We start from the raw sequence: 14220 nt of genomic DNA, 5'->3' as shown, positions 1-14220 counted from the left end.
CTCTGGCCCACACCCAGAGCTGATCCCTTTGCCCCCAGGGGCCCGTTTCCTCTCCCCAGTGGGTCTCTGAGGAACTACAATTACTCCCTTTTACAGATAAGGACACCGAGGCTCAGGGAAGTAGTCACTAGCTTACACCCCACAGCCGAAGGGCAGAGCTTGGATTCGAATCTAGTTCAACTTCAGAGCCTGTGCTTTCCAGCCACTGCTTCAGACAGCTCGTTGGCACAAAGCAGGGCTAGAAGTATGAGATTCCCATAGTGAGACGCTGTGCTTTTAGGAAACAGCCGCAAGGGCGTGGTCGGATGGGAACATCGTGAAGACAATCCAAGTGAGGGCACAATCCGTGCCTGTCATGGGGCAGGTGGCGTCATCAGTGCTCACCACGTTGCTCATTTAATCTGCCTGATGTTAAACCCACGGTCAGGGCCTTCTCCTATGTGCGGCAAGTCCCTTTACTTTTTCAGACCTTGCCTGGCCTCTTTAATGAAATAATACTTTCTTGCCTAAAGGCGGAGAGCTGAGCCATCCGACGTCTTCCAGCTTTCATCTTAGAAAACGAAATTTGGAAAAAGCTGAGAAGGAGAAACAAAGTGTCAGTGGTTGTGTGACCAGGAATTGTCCTGGGGAGGAGAGCGCCACTGGGCATGAGCCAGACCTGTCCTCTCGGCCTCCCTGATGGCCGCCTGCAGGGATGGTTCCATTTCAAGCGCATTCACCCTGCTACAGGCATCGGGCGACACATCTTACATCACATTAGCAGACAAGCATTTTGGAGTACAGGCCGGGTGCCAGGTAGTGACGCGGGGATCTGGCTCTGAGCCGAACAGGACCATGTCCTTCTCCACCACCAGCTCTCGTCCCCTCATCAGTGTTCAGGGGACCCTCCAGGGGATGTTTCTGCGCCACAGGTCGGCTGAGGATATGGGGGCTCAGACAGGCAAGGTCACGTTCAAGGGCATGCTGTGAGCCAACACCCAAGCAGGGTCTGTCTCCAGGCCTATGCTCCCAAACACGGGGGTAGAAAACCAGCCCTCAGGCCAAATGCAACCCCACCTTGGTCAGCAGGGTACCCTGGGAGCCATGTCTGCTCACGTATGTCCTTTCTGTAGCTGCTCCCACCCTATGTGGTCTCCTGGTTCCACAGAGGCTGGCAGAGCCTGGAGTGTCCACCCCCTCCCCCCTTATGGACATTTGCTGCATCCCATTCTAACCGTTACTTGCAGATACTGTTGCTTTTGAGGAAATAAAATCCTCCCACAATCCCATGAACCAAAGACACTCCGTGTTTCTCTTTTCCTGAATTTCCTTCCACTTTTTCCCTCTCTGTACACATTCAATGACAAAGAGAGCCTTTTCTATTATAAATGAGGATGAAAGCTGCCCCAGAAGGGGTTTTGGGATATTGAAAGGATGTCCTGCGCGGAGGTGGGGTGCCCGGTTCCAGGAGGTTCTCACACTCTGGGAGCCATGACAATTATTTTCATTCTGAGTGGAGTGGAAGCCCCTCGTGATGCTCGAGGGGTTTTCCCCTGAAGCTCCAACATCAGATGCTGGAGCCAGACTGTGGCTTCCGGGAGACCCACCCCTCAGATGTCCCCACAAAGATGGGGCTGCAGGGGCTGGTGACCCTTCCCCAGAATGAGTGTCCTGGGTGTGTTTTGGGTCCTCCTCTGCCCCTGGGGGGTACCCGTGTCCCCTCTTCAGGCTAAGTGCCTTCTCTCCACCCAGCTTCCAATGAAGAGACAGAACCCTTGCTGACGTGGAAAAAGGTTCAGGACACGGTGCCTTGGAACATCATTCTTCTCCTAGGAGGGGGCTTCGCCATGGCCAAAGGCTGTGAGGTAAGAGCTGCAAGCCTGGGGAGGGGTCCCCCTGTCCTGGCTGCCCAGGTCAGAGCACACGGCCGGCCACCAGATTCCCCAGCTGCCACACTGGGATCATCATGGCTCCAACCTCAGCACCTGGTGCCGTGGAGGAAAGGAGCAAGGTCTGATCCAGATGCTCTAGGAGCCCACGATGAGCACAGTACTACCAACTACTCCTACTCTCATGGCTGGCAGTGTCCCCTGGGCACAGAGGAATAACCCCGCCTTGGTCTCCCCCTGGGGCCAGGCACTGTTCCTCATGCTTTACATGCATTACCTCATTTAAACTTCCCAATAAGCCTATTGGGAAGGCTTGGCAAGAATGCCATTGTTATCCCCATTCTACAGACTAAGAAACTGAGGCACAGAGAAGTAAAGTGATTTGCCTAAGGTCACACAGCTATGCACGTGGGATTCGAATCCCGGTAGTTTAATGCCACGGCCTATGCTGGTAACCATCATGATATAAATGTTAGAAGTTGTTCATATTAGTTAGTATGATTATGAATACTGTTCTAGACAGCTCTGCGAGCTCAGAGGCAGGGCTGGTACTAGAGCGAGGGGAGCAGAGCACAGAATTTCAGGAGGCTGCGCAGTGCAGGTGCAGGGTCAGAAGGCCCTGCTCAGAGCAGGGGCAGCCTCGCTGTTACCCCTTCAAATGCTCACGTTGACCATAGGGGCTGGGTAGTATTTGTGTCCCCATTTTACAGATAGGAAAACTGAGGCAAGGAGAAGTTAGTTAAGCAATTCCCTGAAGGTTGTATGATTGCACTCTGCTCAGGAGCTGGGGTTCCAACTCCAGTCGTCAGCTCTCAGAGTCCAGCCTTCTAACGGCTCGTTTTCAAGAACTTCCCAAGTGCAGGCATCACGTGAAGTGCTTTGCAAATGGGGGTTCGATTCTTCTTGTCCACACAATGAAGTAGATGCGGTTGCGTCCGCACTTCAAAGATGAGGGAACGGAGGTAACTGGAGGTAACTCGAAGCTGAATAGCTTGCCTATGTTTGTGAAGCCAGGAGATTGTCAGAGACAGGATTTGAACGCCCCAGTTCACGATGCTGGGCTCCACCTCTCCTTGTAAGCCAAGGCATTTAAAACCACAGTCGATTAAGGGTTAATCTGTAATTAAGGTAAAGGAGACCTGAGATTCCCTCTCAGATCGCTTTCTTTCTTTAATTCAGTTCTAATTTTCAGGTTCCGACGTGGATAGGATATAAGACATCCGCAAAGTGTATGCTAGTAAGAGCCCCAGGCTTGAGAGTCCAAGAGTCTGGATTCAAATCCCAGCTCTACCACTCCTCGCTGGGGCACTTGGGGCAAGTTTCTAAACCTCACTGGGCACCAGCTTTCTCATCTATGAACTGGATCAATGTTTCTACTCTTCGGGCTTGTTGAAAGTAATTAGAGAACGTAACAGCTGGCATAACACCTCGCACATGGGGAGCACGCAGAACTCCCCGGGCACTCTCTCTAAACCCTCGTCCTGTGGCTCTTGTGGGTTCCCCCTCCAAGGAGCAGACTCTGCAATGCAGGCAAGTGAAGAGGGGTGTTAGGTGGTGCCCCCGAGGTTCCCAGCTGTGGACAGGGGGAGGGCAGGGTGGGGCAGCACAACCGTGAGCAGACCCCACGACACCTCCACCAACCCCACAGGGAGCAAGGAGCTGAGCTGGCCCTTCGGAGACATCCGGCCTGGGCTGAGATGGCCAGGCCATCCCCCGGCATCCCTGCTTTTGAGCTGCCCCATGAGTGAGTGTGACCTTGGGCAAGACAAGGTCTGAGACAGCCCCTCGGGCTGACAGTGGAGGCCCGCTGCTGTTCACGGGCCCTGGCTCCCTGCGCTGGGACAAGCAGGCCTTCAGAGTTTGGAGTGCTAAGCCATTATATCAGGTCACCCACAAAGCCTTCACTGAAAGTGATCTGGGTGGCACATTCAGGTTCTTGACACAGTGACTCCTTTTTAGGACATATATTTTTATTTTACTCATTTTTCCCTCAACAAATAACACATACAAGTCCAATAGTATAGACTTCAAAGGGAGCAAAAGGATGGTTGAGCAACAATACTCTCTTTGTCTCCATTTTAAGAATCCCAAGGACCAGAGAGGTTAATTGACTGATCCTAAGTAACACAGCTCATAGGTAGCAGAGCTGGGATTTGAACTCCTGCCCGTCTGACTTTTCTCACTCCTGCCTTCTAATGGGGATGTATCAGGGAAGGCTTCCCAAAGGAAATGACCTATTATCCAGGTCCTGAAGAGGCCGCACAATGCAATGGTAAAAAGCACGGGCTGTCGAACCAGACTGTCTGGGTTGGAGTTGTGGGTCTTGGACCTCTTTGCTGTGTGGTTTGGTTTTCTCATCTGCAAAACAGGAATGCTCATGGTGTCAAGTCATAGACTTGTTACAGTTATGAAATGAGCCAATGCATGTGGAGCACTTGGAACACAGCCGATGTGGTTGGTTATTATAATTGAATCTGGAGGCAATGGGCGGGGGGGAAGGGAAATCAGAATCAGGGATGACATGGAGAGTCTTGCCTGAGCAGCTCAGTGGAGAGGGTGCCACTTATCCAGGTGGTGTGAACCTTGCTTGTCCCTGAGGCAGGGGATAGAGGAGATGGTTCTATACCCCAGAGGCTTCTCTGAGTTCAGGATGTGGTGGGAAAAGTCTCAGCTCTCAGTGGAGGCTAGGCAGCAGGACAGCTGGGCACGCTGGGAAGCCGGTCTGGCTCCTGGCCCAGCCCTACACCGCTGCTGGGGTTTCTGTTCAACAAGGGCTTTGTCAGGCAGCTGCCCTCCTCACCCAACCCCTGCTGGTACCGGTCCCTCCCCAGGCCAGCACAGCCTGCCCCAGGAGGGACCAGAGCGCTCATGGCACACCCTGCTTCCTGGCCTCTGCCCAGTGCCCTCCCCAGGCCACTGCCAGGCCTCCTGGGGCTTCCAGGTCCTTGGATGGGGTCCAGCATGAGGCTGAATATGTGGACTCCCCAGTGCTGGTTCGGAAGGGCTGGAAGCTGTTCCCAGGGCTTTTTCTGAGCTTGGCAACTCACTTAAACCCACTTAGTGTCCTCAGTGCATTTTCTCTCCCTATAAAACTGCCCATGACTCCCCATATATTTAGACTTGAGTCTAAAGGCTTCCTTGGCCTATACACAGGGCCCAGCATGGCCTGGACCCTGCCTACCTCCTTGGTATCGGTGCCTACCTCTCTTCCCTCATTGGCTCCCCTCCAATCCTACTGGCCCCTTAATGTCAGCCACACTAGACTCATTTGCACCCCTGGACCTTTGCATCTTCTTTCTTTCTGCCTAATGCTCTTCCCCAAGATCTTGAGCCCTGGCCCTTCAGGTCAGCTCCAAGGTCACCAACTCAGGGGTCCTCCCTGGCACCATGTCTAAGTAGCTTCCCCTGTAGCCACTCTCCCATTTTTTCCTTCCTGTTTCCTTCCCCCAAATTTCCTGATCATGTGTTTGCTTGTTGGTGTCTCTCTTACCAGAATGTAAGCTCTGTGAGGGCTTACATTACATCTGTCTTAGTCATTCCTATTCCAACATCGAGAAGAGTCCTTGTTCGCAACATGCTCAATGAACATTTGTTGGACATGACCTGTGAGATGGGCTGTTTGGAGTGTTGATGATGTGAGGCATGGAACGTGCCCAGCACAGGGCAGATACACACCAGTGCTAAAACCAGAGCCACCTTCAACCTCACTACTGTTATTGTTATTATAGTTTTCCTATATCAGGGGTTGAAAAATTGGTCTTCTTCTGCACCTTCACATATATCCCATTTAATCACCATACAAATAAACTTTTCTATGAATATGTATTCAGGTTATAGGAACTTGAGAGTAAGTCAGAAGGGAGCAAGGCCTGTAGGCAAGTAGAAACATATCTATTTTCCCCATCCCTCATTTCCTGCTGGAGAGTGACCTCAGTGAGGATGGTGGTGGTGGTGGTGATGATGATGATGGTGATGATGGTGGTGGTGGTGGTGGTGATGGTGATGGTGACGGTGGTGATGGTGGTGGTGGTGGTGATGATGGTGATGGTGATGGTGGTGATGGTGATGATGGTGATGGTGGTGATCATAGTGGTGATGATGATGATGGTGATGATAATGAAGGTGATGATGGTGATGGTGGTGATGGTGATGATGATGATGGTGATGATGAAGGTGGTGATGGTGGTGATGGTGGTGATGGTGATGATGAAGATGATGATGGTTATGGTGATGGTGATTATGGTGGTGATGATGATGGTGATGGTGATTATGGTGGTGATGATGATGGTGATGATGATTGCCATTATCATTTTATTGGAAAGGTAGCCTAATGAAGTAAGAGCTAGATTATAAGCTCAAAATTCTAACCCTAGGACAAGTCATTTCATTTATTCAGGCCAGCCACCACCTCTTTTGCCTCAGTTTCTTCAGCCATAAAATGGGAGATAATTTTACAACTCACCTCATGGAGTTGTTACAGGGATAAAATAAGTTATATTAGCCAAGTCTTTAGAATAGTGCCCAGTGCAGAGTAAACTCTATATGAAGTGCTTGTCAGATAAGAATAGTGAATCCTGTTCCGTGCTTACTATGTTTTGCATGCATTTGTTTCATCCTGACCACAACTCCCCGAAGAAACCAAGGAACAGAGATGTTCCTCAATTTGTCCAAAGTCACAGAGCTTATAAGCAGTACGGTGGTCTGAATGTTCACACATGCACATGAAGTCCTCTCGTTTTTCTTTCCTTGAACCAAATTCACTGGCTCTCTCCCTAGGAATTATTACAGAGTTGTATACACACAGCCGAGCCTACTGTGTTTGATGAGGCTCTTAAAGTTGTCAAGCCTCTCCCCTCCCATCCTGCAGTGGGGCCTCAGGCATTTCTTGACATCTTTGAGGGCCATAAGAAACACAGTTTGACAACCAACACACTGGGCAATTTCTGAGTGTTTTTCCAACTCTGGCATCTTGACTTGTAATGATGGCTGGCACATGTTGGGGGTTCACCACGTACTGGGTCATTTTCCAGCTGCTTTTGTAGATTTGCTCCTTTTCTCCCAATAATAACCTTCTGAGATAGGCACTGTTATATTTGCATTTACAAATGAGGAAACTGAGGCACAGAGAGGTTAAGTTACTTGTCCAGGATGACACAGCTAGGAAGGATTAACATGAGGAATAATCCTAAGCTGACTTTGGGGCCCTTTCTCTTCATCCTCTGGCCACATGGCGTCTCACCTTGCCTGTTGCTGGTTCTAGAGTCCCTGGAACAATGTGGGACCATGTGTTTCTAAGGAAATGGGGTTTCTAATACCTAAGGGAATGGGAAAGGGCAGGGGAAGCCCTTGGGAGTCCCCAAGAGAACCCCAGGCATCCAGGGGTTCTCTCCCCTGAAGCTGCCAGACCTCCCTGTGGTTGCAGAAGCTGAGCCAAGGACCCGAGTGTGTTGGGACGTTGGTTGGAAGCCTGCCACCCAGAGTTGGCTTCTCATTCATCCAAGTCATTAATATTCCTTCTCTCCAGCCTCTCTCCCTTAAATCACACACAACTGCCATCAGTCTCTTAGCCAGACCTGTGGCCTCTGGGAAAAACCAGTGGCCCCGTTTTCCCCTTGAAGGGTTCCCTGGTCAGGGAAGGTCTGGGGCATTGACTCTGCTATGTGCCATCATTTCTAGGCTATCAGACAAAAAGCAGCATCTAAATTTTACAAAGAATCTTCTAGGGAAAAATATCTTTAAGCATTTATTATTCATTCCTTGGAGATAACTTTTAAGTCAATTCTGGGCACAAGTGTGGTATTTTTTTTTAAGATTTTATTTATTTATTTGACAGAGGGAGGCACAGCGAGAGAGGGAACATAAGCAGGGGGTAGTGGGGGAGGGAGGCGGCCTTCCTGCCAAGCAGCGAGGCTGATGCAGGTCTCGATCCCAGGACCCTGGGATCATGACCTGAGGCGAAGGCAGAGGCTTTAACCCACTGAGCCACCCAGGTGCCCCCAAGTGTAGTATTTTATTTATGTAAAAACATAAAAACAGTATGCTGTGTTCTAGAATCCATTATGAAATTTTAAGTTCTAGATAAGCAGTAAATTTTCCATCAAGTATAAAAGAAATGTATACAGTTTCTTTGAAAAACCCAAGTGTATGATATCAAAGGATACTGGGTTGCTAAAACGGCTATGGTAAGCACACACTTGATTTAAATACTCCTACGTAGAGTAACTCCTGCAGAAGTCAGCGGAGAGGGCACGATGGTAATTCTGCAACACTGAGGGCAGAGTTGGAGTCCGGAGCCAGGGAGGGGACGATCTAACCTGTCCTCTCTCTGTCCTGGAGGGTGTTATCGGCTCTGGCCATCACCATTCTTCATGACAGACTGCTGTGTCCAGAGGATGGTGCCCAAGTGATAGGGAACTTTGCAGGACCATGTTTGCTTACAGAATTACATAGCCCTGGGGAGCCCGGGTGGCTCAGTCGGTTAAGCATCTGCCTTCAGCTCAGGTCATGATCCCGGGGTCCTGGGATCGAGCCCCATGCTGGGCTCCACACTCAGCGGAGAGTCTGCTTCTCCTTCTGCCTCTCCACCTCCCCCTGCCCCCCACCCATGCTTGCATTCTCTCTTTCTTGCTCGCTCTTTCTCTTTCTCAAATAAATACATACAATCTTAAAAAAAAAAAAAAGAGAGAGAAAGAGAGAGAGAGGAGTACATGCCCTTGAATGTGAAAGACATCTCAGATTATGACTTTTGGGGACCGTAGGCAAGTCACAAAAACTCACCAGGCTCAGTTTCCTTGTCTGCGACACAGAGACAAATGTCTACCTTCCAGGAAGGCTGGGAGGGGTTTACAAGGAGATGGCGTGCAGGTACCAAGCAAACTGTAAAGCCTCAGGGATGATGATTCTTATGCTAAAATGAGTAATAATACAATATTATGTTATCATCGTAATGATTGGCCTTATTACTCACAAATATCTCTATTGGGTAATTATTTTGTTAGGGCTGCGTTTAACATATATCTGATACAGGTTTTATAGATGGTAGATGGGATATCTTGCATATATCATTACATAATGATCAGACTACTAATGAATGTTTTGCATACATGATCGTGTTAATATTTTTGTCATTCATCACCATCCACGGAGGGTCCTGTTTTCCCCTCTCACTTCAGTTGGAGCTTAGCAGGGGGCTAGAGACAAATGGATTATTTGGGGATCCAGGAGTTAGGTCCTAGAGTTGGAGTAGAGAGCAGCTCAAGAAGCAGAGAGACTGATGTCTGTCGGCTGGAAGGTGTAGACTTGGACCTGTCGCTGACCCTCTCTGAGTCTCAGTGTCCATGGTAGTCACTGTTGTCACCACGGGGGTCCATCCTAACCTCCCTCCCAGACCCAGCCCTCGGGGATGGTGGCTGTGGCTGCGCGAGGGTGTGAACAGATGTTCCACATGCCCCGCAGGAGTCAGGGCTGTCTGCATGGATCGGTGGGCAGCTGCACCCCCTGGAGAACGTGCCCCCCGCCCTGGCTGTGCTGCTCATCACCGTCGTCATCGCCTTCTTCACTGAGTTTGCCAGCAACACGGCCACGATCATCATCTTCCTGCCAGTGCTGGCAGAGCTGGTGAGAGTCTTGGGGCAGGAGTGTGTGTGTTGGGGGTAACTTCAGAAATCTGTCCCCTGCCACGAGGAGCTCCATCCCAGCTACAGAGGCCTTTGTTCTCTTCCAAAATGCATGCAGGTGTCAGACCCTGATTCTTTTTTCTTCTTTAAGAAAGGCACAGAGTAAATACTTAAGAAGCGTACCAACTTTTCTTCCTTAGAGACTTTTCTAGGAAAATATAAATTTTCAAATGTGAGTTAAGACGAAGTAGGAAATCTGAGCAGACAAATAACCACAGAAGAAATTCTAACGGTAGGCGAAGTTCTAAGCTCCCTCAAAAGAAGGGTTTCTCAGCACTGTTGGCATTTGGGGCCAAAGAATGGTCTGTTGTGTGGGGGGCTGTCCTGTAGGTGGTGAACCGCTCAGCAGCATGGTTGCCTCTATCCATGAGGTAGCAGTAGCACTGACCTAAATCGTGACAATCAAAAATGTCTCCAGACATTGGCAAATGTCCCCTGGTAGGGGAAACAAAACCGTCCCCCGTTGAGAACCGCTGCCCTAAAAATCACCAGCCTGTCCTCGGAGGGTCAACTAGGAGAGAACTAGCAAGCCTGCAAAGACAACTAGCTCCCACCTTACTCACAGTACTTCAGAGCACAGAATAATGGAGAAAGTCGTTCAATCCAGGGATAAGGTGAACAAAACCCAGACACCAAAACCAAAGAAGGACAGCCAAGGCAGTGGGGGAAGTCACAACCCCATCTCCCACGTAAACAAAGATGCAAATAGCAAAATAAATCCAGGACCATGGGACTAGAACGATGTGTCATGATCAAATCGAGTTTGTGTTCGGAATTTCAAAACCGGTGAACGCTACAAGCAATCAGCAGAGTTTTCTATTTAAATAGATTAAAGAAGACCAAGCCATATGATTCTCTTAATAGACTCCAGAACTGATCTTATTAAATCAGTGTGGCGACTACACGCTTCATGTGTTGCTGGTGATAGACCAGACACACGTCTCTGAGCTGCCTTGTTTTGGGTTTTAGTTGGCTTATTTTTGCATGAATTTGTAATGGTGCTCACACTGTGTTACACACAGAGATGTACTTCACCCTTTTTCAGTGACTGGAGGATATTCTGGTGCGAGTGGATAGCGGTGGGTCTATCGAAGATCTCTACAGAGGGACACATAGGTCGCTTCCAGCTTTTGTTGTGATCCCACAATGGCACCCTTGACCTTTCCTTGTCTGGGAACCTTTGATTCCATCTAAATCCATGCATAGACATGACGCCTGGATTGAAAAGCATGTGCTTCTCTAATTCTGTTAGATGTGGGGAAATTGTCCTCCAGAGTGAGCTCGCCATTTCACACCCCCACCCGTAGACTCCCCCGGATCTGAGGGATCCGATGATTGAGAGAGATGGGGGTGCAGTGGGGTGACGGGGAGGAGAAGGGTGGACCCAGCCAGATCTGTTGGGGCAACTTTTGCTGGAGAAGACACTAGTGAATGACACAGTGTCCTAAACGGTCCTTATCACCCAAACCAAAAACGTTTTGCATGTCAGGGGGTGAATTTAGCCCTTTTTGAGAAAAATGTATATGCTTTGGGTTATCAAAATTCCCTCGAGGGGCCAAAAAATGCCCTATCTTAAATACGATAGTAGAGAGGAGACCAACAGGCATTGTAGATGAATATGTCGTTTGGGCAAGGTGACGAGCCAGCCACAGAATGAGGCCAACACACAGACGCATTTGAGTCTTAGAAGTTGGGAAATTCTTATCAGTCGATGCTATCTCGACCTCTCTGTGCCTCCAAAAACTGATGAGGCCCCCACTAAAGGTGGCTAGGGTCTGGCTGTGGGGACTGTTCGGCTGAGGGAAGGACCAGGCAGGGGACCGGGTGTGTTAGAGCTGTGGTTCTTGGCAGCAACCTCAGCTAGAAACTTGTGAGGAATGCAGGCTCCTTGGGCCGCCCCAGACCTGCTGAATCAGAAACTCTGGGGGAAGTGGGGCCAGCAAGCTGGGTCTTAGCAAGTCCTCCCAGTCTGACGATGTGCTCTCAGTGTGGGGAAGGTTCTAGAAAAATCTCCCCAGCCCAAGCTTGCAGCCCCCAGAATGTCACTAACCTGGGGGAATATCTTTTCCGTGTGTCCCTTGGTTTGGGTTCTCTTCTTGTCTGTCTCTGCTCTTGTCCGTGGATCTGCGTTTCTGGCTGCATGTCTGTCTGTGTGTCTCTAAACCCGTCTCCTTGTCCGCTGTGATTGGTCTCTGCTGCTACACCTTTGTCATAACGTCTCTTTCCGTCTCTGTGTTTGTGGCTTTCGACCATCTCCATCTGTTGTGGTGGCTCCTCTCTGCCGCCCTGTCGTGGTCGTCCCCTCGCCCCACTGCACCTGGACCAGGCCATCCGTCTGAGAGTGCACCCCCTGTATTTGATGATCCCCGGCACGGTTGGCTGCTCCTACGCCTTCATGCTCCCGGTCTCGACGCCCCCCAACTCCATTGCCTTCGCCTCCGGACACCTGCTGGTCAAAGACATGGTGAGTCGGGGTTCATCCTAGCAGAGGCCTGAGATGGGGGTGGCCGGCAGGGGCTGGGCGAGACGCCGTGGCGGGGACCCGGGCTCCCGCTCCTCCACCTGCCCCTCCAGTCTCTGAATAAGTCATCTGGAGTGGGACCAGGAATATCTAGGTTCATTTCAGCAAACACTCTGGGTCGATTCTTATGCTTAGACAATTTCAGGAAACACTGTCTGAATGATGACTTTCCAGAGTCTGCTTCGGGGACAAGGGACTTCCTTCTCTCTCGGGCCACTGCTCTCTTTTCTTACTTGTTCATCCAACTGCTCCGTGCCTGGAATCTGTAGGAGAGAGGGGAAGCAGGCTGCACCCCCGGGGGGCAAGGCCGAAGCCAGGGTGGTGTCTTGGCGGGGGTGGTAGGGAGATCCACCAGTGTGTTTCCTCTCCCCTCGCTCCCCTGCTGACCCCTCTCCTCCTTCCCTCCCTCCCGCCTCCCGCTGCCACTTCCCCTCCACTGGCAGCCTGGGAACACTCAGGGAATGCAAATCCTAAACTGGTACAAGGGAGGAGGGTGATATGCTTAAACCAATTCCGGGTCCAGTCTCTCCAGACGCAGAGACTCCGGCAGGATAAACCGGGAGGGGAAGGGAGGAGAGGGGCTAGGCAAGGAGAGGGGAAGGGAGGAGAGGGGCTAGGAGGGGAAGGGAGGAGAGGGGCTAGGCAAGGGTCAGAAAGAGGTCATAGAGCAAACAAGAGAGAAGGAGGAGGCTGGGGTGTCTGGAGCCCAGTTGGGAGGATGAGGCCAGAGGGCTGGGGGAGGCGTGCCGAGGGGCAGGGCACAGACCGAACCTTACGCAGCCCACAGTGGAGGACTCTGGAGGGATTTGAGTGGGGTCGTTGATGCAGGCAGGTTGGGTCCGGGAACCCAGGGGAACTTCCCACAGGACCAGCCAAGGGACCCCTGGCTTCATGCAGGACAGAAATCAAACGTGAGCCAGAGAAAGTGAAAACAGAGTTTATTGAATAGCACGAGTGGCAGACAGAATCACAGATGGAGTGACAGAGAGACTCAGAGACAAGAGAACGAGTCTCATCGTTGCTTGGGGTTGGAGTTTACATTGGAACATCTTTGTGCCTTTAAGAATCCTCCGTTGGGTCCCATCAGAGGGAGAGTCGGGGACCCTAGATGCTCTTCCGCAAATCACTGGAGGTGTGGCCCGGAGGCCAGCATCAGCGGGGGCTTTGCTGGGAGCTGATGTCCTGGCATGTGTCTGGGATCTGGCTCTTCTTGGATGTTATCAGGTGTTTGGGGGTTAGGACAGAACTCAGAGAATGATTCACTTTCTTGCTTCCCCCTTGAAATGGGAACAGAGCTTCTTCAACTATTTCAGAGGCCAAGTATGGAAGATGAGTAAACGGGACCGGCAGGAAAACAGCCATGAGGGAGCCTTTCTAGAATGTTGTCACTTCTGCTTCCCGACTTTGTGGGGACGAGGTTTGACTCCTGCCTTTCTGAGGTCACTCTGGCGGCAGGGTGGAGGGGGGCAGAGTGTGAAACAGAGAGGCTTAGGGAAAGGGGCCAGAGGGCAGAGACCAGACCTAACAGCCATCCCTGAGAACGAGGAGACCATGAGAGAAATGGAGAGACATCCGAGGGGCACAAGGGGGCACAAAGGGGCACACCTGTCAGAGCCGCCCACCTGTCTGGAGCCGCGTGCCCACCTGCAGGCTCTGCTCCTGAGAGGGATGGCCTAGGTTGTCCACCGTGATGAATGTGGGACAGAGCAGGCACTTGGAGCCAGGCTCCCAGGAGCCTAGCCCTCCTCCCAGCCACCCCAAGATTTGGCCAGTCCCCTTCCAATTCTCCAATGTTGCCAGGGCTTGAAGACCTTCCGAGAGCAGAGGCAGGACAACATAACGCCATTGGACCTTGTCACCTTGTCACTCCCTTCACCACTGATGCCCTTTCCGTGAGCCATCTGTGCAATATGTATATAACGGTTCTCCTAAATCAACTTGTTTTTTTTTTTTTTTAAGATTTTTATTTATTTATTTGACAGAGAGCACAAGTAGGGGGAGCAGCAGGCAGAGGGAGAGGGAGAGGGAGAAGCAGGCTCCTTGCTGAGCAGGGAGCCCGATGTGGGGCTTGGTCTCAGGACTCTGGAATCATGACCCGAGCCAAAGGCAGACACTTAACCGACCGAGCCACCCAGTTGCCCCTCAACTTACATTT

The 14220-nt window shown here is 51.0% G+C and overlaps 1 protein-coding gene across 3 annotated transcripts in view; it reads left to right on the top strand.

Annotated features, from left to right (window-relative positions):
• SLC13A3 (solute carrier family 13 member 3) overlaps positions 1-14220 on the top strand; it is a 68440-nt gene that overhangs the window by 52208 nt on the left and 2012 nt on the right. For all 3 annotated transcript variants that reach the window (XM_047745666.1, XM_047745667.1, XM_047745668.1), the window contains exons 10-12: positions 1732-1844; positions 9324-9485; positions 11871-12008. In XM_047745666.1, the coding sequence (XP_047601622.1) occupies positions 1732-1844; positions 9324-9485; positions 11871-12008 (413 nt within the window). The remainder of the gene's footprint in view (positions 1-1731; positions 1845-9323; positions 9486-11870; positions 12009-14220) is intronic.

Source organism: Lutra lutra, chromosome 9, assembly GCF_902655055.1.
Source record: "Lutra lutra chromosome 9, mLutLut1.2, whole genome shotgun sequence".
NCBI classification, from domain to species: domain Eukaryota; kingdom Metazoa; phylum Chordata; class Mammalia; order Carnivora; family Mustelidae; genus Lutra; species Lutra lutra.
This window is presented reverse-complemented; position numbering and strand designations above follow the sequence as displayed.